The sequence below is a fragment of the Bidens hawaiensis genome, unplaced genomic scaffold, assembly GCF_021521415.1.
Source record: "Bidens hawaiensis isolate Kalapana, Puna unplaced genomic scaffold, B.hawaiensis_p1.1 tig00001336_1, whole genome shotgun sequence".
NCBI classification, from domain to species: domain Eukaryota; kingdom Viridiplantae; phylum Streptophyta; class Magnoliopsida; order Asterales; family Asteraceae; genus Bidens; species Bidens hawaiensis.
This window is the reverse complement of record NW_027491075.1, coordinates 289,027-295,947: the sequence shown is the minus strand read 5'-3', so window position 1 is coordinate 295,947 and position 6,921 is coordinate 289,027. Positions and strand designations below refer to the sequence as shown.

At 35.1% G+C, this 6,921-nt stretch overlaps 1 protein-coding gene and 2 pseudogenes across 2 annotated transcripts; all 3 read left to right on the top strand.

Annotated features, from left to right (window-relative positions):
* The first annotated feature begins 514 nt into the window (after positions 1-514).
* LOC143571568 (putative F-box protein At1g67390) lies at positions 515-2,369 on the top strand (annotated as a pseudogene).
* A 227-nt stretch (positions 2,370-2,596) lies between these two features.
* On the top strand, positions 2,597-3,356 carry LOC143571324 (putative calcium-binding protein CML44 pseudogene; annotated as a pseudogene).
* Positions 3,357-4,796: 1,440 nt separating this feature from the next.
* On the top strand, positions 4,797-6,908 carry LOC143571313 (uncharacterized). 2 transcript variants are annotated; one of them, XR_013142075.1, is made up of 2 exons: positions 4,797-5,154; positions 6,123-6,908. XR_013142075.1 is itself a non-coding variant. In XM_077056772.1 (2 exons), exons 1-2 carry the CDS (start codon positions 4,858-4,860, stop codon positions 6,650-6,652), a joined length of 822 nt encoding a protein of 273 aa, XP_076912887.1. In that variant the 5' UTR covers positions 4,797-4,857; the 3' UTR covers positions 6,653-6,908. The 2 variants fall into 2 exon arrangements, 1 of the variants encoding a protein (XP_076912887.1); XM_077056772.1 differs by having other exon boundaries at positions 6,128-6,908.
* The last annotated feature ends 13 nt before the right edge of the window (positions 6,909-6,921 follow it).

Here is a 6,921-nt window from a genome sequence, read left to right as displayed (position 1 = left end):
TAAAGTTATAAATTCTCTAGTTTATAAATTTTATATAATATGCATGTTAAAAATATATTTTTTGTCTTTTATATATCAAAATTTGCGAAATATAAGATAAACAAAATAATAAATAAAAAATTAAAAAATTTAAAGGAGCCCGGCTCGACGAGCTCGAGCCTTTAAACGAGCCGAGCTCGAGCTCGATTTTTCAGCTCTATAAAGAAAACGAGCCGAGCTCGAGCCAGCTTGATTAAGTTCGAGCTCGATCACACTCTGGCTCGACTCGACTCGGCTTGTTTACAACCCTAGAACCCTACCTCCAGAGTAATCACTACTCACCATTATTTTCCTATGGATCATTGAAATATGTAAGGCACACGAATACACTGTTCATATGACCATAGCTTAATTATCAAGATTTTGCATATTATTCTTCTTTTTAGGGTTTAATTGATGTGGATGTTGAACACGCAAACCGTACATTAGGTTTACTGCTTCATTTGCGTATGCGAGTATTCTTATTTGTGTATTGATGGCTTGTATTTGTGAAGGGGGTCGTGGACTATCAAATTCGAATGATTTCATCAGCGAAATGCCAGATGATGTTCGTGTTATCATCCTATCTCGCTTGTCTGTAAAAGATGTTGTGGTCACAAGCAGTCTCTCCACAAGATGGGAACACTTGTGGCGTAATTTGACCCGACTGAACTTTGACGGGACTGAAGCTTTAAACAAGATGGCCAATGATGAATGCATTGTGATTTAGAGACGGGTAAGTTCATCAAGCAGGTGAATAAAGTCATTAGCAGTCACAACCACCCGATGGTCCAACATTTTCGGATTTGGATGGCAGTTACTCTGATTGTATTGATGAATGGATTCAGTTTGCTCTAGACAAGAAGGTTGAGAGGCTGGAACTGAATTTACTGGACAAAAGTGACCGTGTTCATGATCTAGATATAAACTAAAATTTCATGTTACCATCATTAAATACAATGTCTCTTACTCTTAGAGTTGGTCTTGCGTAGTGTCAACTTAAAAGAACCAACCCTAAACGCAATCTTGAAGAATTCTCCACATCTTGAAACCCTATACATGTTTGGGTCGGTTTGTTCCCTCATATTCGACATTAACTTGAAAAAATTTAAACTAGTGGCTTGTGCTGGGACAGAATCTGTCTCTTTATCTGATTTTGACCTTAAATATTTCCAATGCCGTGGTCAAAAAATAGAAGTGCATCTTACTAATCTATCCATTCAACAAAACTGGTATGGTGAAAAACAGGCTAACTTATGCCTATGATTTGTTTGGGTTTTAAATTTTCATTAATTTACATGATTCTATGCAGTCACAATTTGAGTATCCCCAACAAATGATGACTAGTAGCAGCAATATTACTCCCATAGGCCCATTGCATGGTTCAGGTAACAAGTGAACCTTTTGTTAATGCTCTACTGAAATTCTTTCAAATTTTCAAAAAATTTATTTAAAGATGTCAATATTCTCTACGATAATTATAATAACTGTGTTGTGTGTAGGCCAGAATATCCTATCTTCTGCCATCAAAACTCTCTCTAATCATACCGCGCAAAGCTCGTCGTCACATGTAACAAATTTCAACCACTGATATCCAAAACATACCATAATCAACCACGGATGCAGCAGGTGTATAACAAGAATTATGTTCAGCAGCCACGAATAAGATTCATTCACAAATCAATCAAATATCACATTTGATGATTAAATGACTAGCCCGCTTAAATATCAGAGGACATCAAACCATCTTCTTCCCACTATAATGCCAATGGTTAATTACACACAAAGGGGGAATATTTTCATGTTTTTTCAAAAAAATTTAGATGTTATTGCCTTCACAAATTTCAAAATGTCAAGAAACTAAAGCTGGCAATGGAAGCTAAAGAAGATAATATGTCTACTAGAGTTCACTGCAATAGCTCAGCCATGTCCAAGGTTGGAGACTTTTTCAATATCAGTAAGTACTTATGCTATATATTTCATAATATATTTAAATTAAACGCATTATAACTAGACCATAAAGTGGTTTTTTTTTCCCGCAGCTGCTATGGTTATCACCTCTAAAAAGGAGGAGGAAAGTAAGACGAGTTGTAGCTCCTGAAGGTCACAAACACCTTAAGCTTGTTGAGATTATTGAATACTACGGCCGAGTCAGTGACCTTGAGCTTCTTGTGCAATGCTGTTGGACTCAAAAAATCGTCATAGATCCTACATGTGATGCTTTTGGGGAAGCTATAGTTACATCTGACTTTTTGGAGAAAGAAGAAGCTGTTGATTGTTGGGAATTCCCAAGTCGGTATATGGCTCGGTGCGTGGGGGTGGCTTGGATATTAATTTGGAGTGCAAGTTAATGATTAAATAATATTAATTAATTTGTGTATGATTATCTAATTATTATTATTATCAATATTACTAAAAATCACAAGTCTACGGATTTTTGTACACAAAGTTAAATAAATAAAACAGGAAGATAATCAAAATTGTTTTTATTAAGTGATTTTTTTAAATGTATCATAGAGAATACGGAAATTAACAATTTAAAATCATAGAATATACTTTTGTGTGGTCAAACAAGAAAATCCAGAAACCCGTCAGCAAATGTGATGCAATGATCTGAAAGTTTCAACAAAACAAAATATGGTACCAAATGGCTAAGACTTGACTTCTAACACTTGACTCATCATTATTTCCATGACTTGTTCAGTTCTTGCCCATATTTTGTACTAATGCTAATAAGACTTCTATATATATGTGTATTGCACATATAATAAATCCATATACATTCAATCATTCATACATATAACAAAAATATTTGTCATTCTATGATGTCTACACTTAGTTACAATGACCTTTATCGCCTTTTCAAGTCACTCGACCAAGACACAGATGGCCTTATTAGCCTCCACGAGCTCCAATGGCTTCTCGACACCATCAAAGTGTCATCAAGCATCAATGAGCTAGAATGCTTAACCGGGAAAACCAGTTTTAATTTTCCAGAGTTTTTGGAGTTTTATGGTACGATCAGAAAACAAGGAAACGAAGGGGAGAATGAGTCGGAAAATGATCTTTTTAAGGCGTTTGAAGTGTTTGATAAAAACCGCGACGGACTAATTTGTGATGAAGAGCTCGAAGAGGCGTTGTCGAGGTTGGGATTATGGGACGAGACGGGCCACATGGATGTGAAGAGCATGATCAAAGCATATGATGATAATTGTGATGGTTTTCTTGATTTCCAAGAGTTCAAGAAAATGATGGCTTAGACATGTAACATTTTGAATTTAATGTCAGTTTCCTCTGTTAAATATTTATTTACATCAAGTTAATTGAATCAATCTTTACATGTGATTAAAAAGCTAACAAATGCACTTGCATGATGCCATGCATATATATATACACTTTATTACGTAACATATAAGACGGCAACCCTGACCCCGACTTGTGTGAAACGAACATGGACCAAATCCTTCACTTCTTTCGGTTTTCACCAATTCCAAGAAATAAAAAAATATCTTTATATATTTTCACTCAAAGTTTAATCTATCTACATATATAGTCCCTCAAAGAGTAAAAGACTAATTTTAACAAGAAAACTTAACTAGGTTATGGCCAAAGGACAAAACGTGATAAGGTTTTTAATCATAAAGGATGTTTACTGACATTTGTTTCGCTAAAGGACCTCAACTGAAAAATCATGTAAACATAAAGGACGTGTTTTCCCATTTTGTCTAAAATAAAATTTGTTGTATTATTGTATTATGTAACAAAAGGATTGCATTAGGTCTTTTAATACAACTGCGTTTGTAAAATAAAGGTTGCAGTAGGCCGATTTTTTTTATCGTACCATCCAACATAAAGCTCGATAAAAATTACCACATCTTATGTAACCAATTACCAAAGTTCAATTTTGCTCGTTATTTAGTTCTATTATTATAATTAAACTTTTTTTTAGTATTAACCTAACTAATTACCAAAAAACCAAAAAGAAGGAGAAAGGTTTTCAGAGGGAATGTGAGACACCCCAAAAGCTTATACTTAATTTAAAAGAGATCGAGATGGGCTTTGGTTTAATTCCCATCTGTGAGTATGTGACAAAAATGTGAGTATGTGACAAAAAGGAAGGGTTCTAAGTAGGCAAATGAGTTTCTTGATTTCTCATTTATGGTGAAAAAATTTTTGAGGGTGGTCTTTAGGTCGGGACTGATGGGACGGATGTTGAGCTTTTCTTCAGAGTCATGTCGCCTTAGCACTCATGATTCCATACTTTGGGAATAGAGATGATAGGGTGAGTCAATGACCTGTCAGTAAACCAAATTACTATTAAAAAAGAGCTTTCAGAAAGAAAAGCTCCTTGAAACCATGTGTTGTGGGCGCCACCCACCTCCATGTCATTATGGTGGGGGTGCCAAACACCATCACACCCTGATCAATTGGGTGCCACCCCCCACTATCGCCATTCTATATACACTTAAAATCACCATCATTGCAATTTTTGAATATTTTATATTGGTTCAATTATCACCATGATTAGTAACTTGTAAACTAAGGCTCCCAACGTTGCACAAGTTTGATGTGTTCATTATTTCCTCAGTGTCTACGTGATAGTAACATGACAATGTATGTTTTTAACTAACTAATCATCCTTCATAAAACGTAGATCAAGGGTATAAATGTAATTAGCAAAAAGAAAAAAGGAAGTAATTAATGAAGTAGAAAAGAACACGTACGACACCACCACGCTTGTTTTACGAAAGAATCCCGGTCGAGTGGATATTATATTTGTGGTGTGGATAACGGTTTTGGTCGGACGGACGGACGGACACCAAATGAAGTGAAAAACATATGGTCTTCTTAACACGCGTACGCCCACCACCACCACCTTTACCTTTGTTGCCAGTGTTTCACCGTCATCAACTATTATTATTATTATATCCGACACCCACTTTCTCCATAAACCCATCACATATTAATATTATTATTCCTCACCGGCTGCACGCAAATCGCCGCTGGGACTCAAACGCAGAGACTTTCCGAACAAAGAATTTTGACTTTGATGATGAAGATGATGACTTTGATGATGATTCAAGTCAGTGGGCTGATATTATAGAGGACTTCTTTGACGGTGTCTCCATTTTTAAGGTCTTTTTTTTTAATTAATATACTTTAATGGTGCTTGAATTTTTAAGCTGCTTTTTTTTTATATAATCAATGTCAGTTTTGCATTTGGATTTATAGCAAATCGTTGACCTCAAAAAAGTCTAATTGACCAGTGTGAGATGATGCAATGCAAATTGAAAATGAATTAATACATCTAGAAATTGTATAAAGTCCTATGATCATTTTGAATCTTGAAACGCATCAGTGACTTTAAAAAGACAAACTTTGATTTAGTTCTTGCAAAGTGAAGAATGAAGATGATATGCATCATAAATTATATAAAGTGGATACGTAACTTTGACTTAATTCTTGCAAATTTGAAATGCCATGTATTGGAAATTAGGATTGTTATTCGTATCGGGTTGGTGTGGAGAGACCTATTTAAATTTGTGTCGTGTTTGGGTTGACCCATTTTTCGTTCATTTACGAATATGGCTAGTGACTTAATTACAATTTCAACAATTAATTACCTACAATTTACTCGAGTCATAAAACATTTTTATAATTTGTGATATTTTTATTTGTTTTTTGTGTATTTATCTCTCGTTCCCAATTAACAATCTTGGGTTTACATATTTAGCTCATGATTAGAATAAGTGAACGAGAATACACGAAGAGTTGATAAAAAAAAGGTTTTTACTTCTAAAAGATAATAGTTATATGAAAAACTAGAAAATTTTTTACTCTAAAATTTAACACTTCTCATCTCTAAAATAAAATAAAAATAACTTCTCTAAAACTCTTAACGGATTAGCTGGTCAACTTTTAACGGGTCATGTTTGGGATGACCTGTTTAAGAAAATGGGTCGTGTTAGCACACACAAAACCTTTTTTTCTTTTTCATTTCAGGTTCAGGTCGTGTTTCGGGTACTAGAAAAGTCAAACTTGGACTTAGTTTTTGCAAATATGATAGTGAACATGAATTAATAAATGTATATATGTATAACCAGTGCAGATATTTAGATCATTTGGATGGATGCTTCCTGCAATGATCTCATCATTCCTATTAACATCAGGACCACAAGCATTTCTGATGGCATTAGCTATTCCGTTGGGCCAGTCGGCACTTTCTTTATTATTTCAAACCGTATGGGGGCGACCGAAAACCAAAACAAGGCGACGAGGCAAGAGCAAGAGACAACCACCACGTGGTGCCAATTATATGGATGAAGAAGACGAACAAGAAGAAGAATATGTAGAAAGAGAAAGGAAGAGGGCCACAGGGTATCAAGCATGGGTTGGTGGAGATGGTTCAAGTGGTGAGGAAACCAATGGTGAATCTTCAAGTTTTGGTGGATGGGAAGAACTGGATGGAAGAGGAAGAAGAAGAAGATATAATAATAATAATAATAATAATGGAAACCGAAAGCAATCGAAGAGTAAAATGAGCAGAAGGGTTAAAAGAAGTGAGACGCCGTTGCTTTTGAGGTTGTTGATTGCGGTTTTCCCGTTTTTAGGCTCATGGACTAAACTGTTATAAGTTATGAAACTATGTGTACTTGCATAAAAGGATTGATATTCAGTTCTTTTCATAAAGCAGCAGGCAATTAAATTTTGGTGAACATATTTTGTTGTGTATTATGCGAGATATGTACCTCTCTAAGAACATGGTCGAGTATATAAATTTGTTCAGAGGTTTAGCTTTATAGATACTTCTGGTGCATTTCCATGCCCCCTTTACCTCGTAGGTGTCTCTATGATGTTTTGTGTGTACTATGACATGCTTTTTTGCACAGTTTTTTTGTTATG

What these genes read in the sequence shown, in the direction of transcription:
- LOC143571313 (XM_077056772.1), top strand. Translation starts at nt 4,858, where the DNA reads ATGGTCTTCTTAACACGCGTACGCCCACCACCACCACCTTTACCTTTG. An exon ending in ACGGTGTCTCCATTTTTAAG is followed by an intron (nt 5,155 to 6,127) that starts GTCTTTTTTTTT and finishes TAACCAGTGCAG; the next exon opens with ATATTTAGATCATTTGGATG.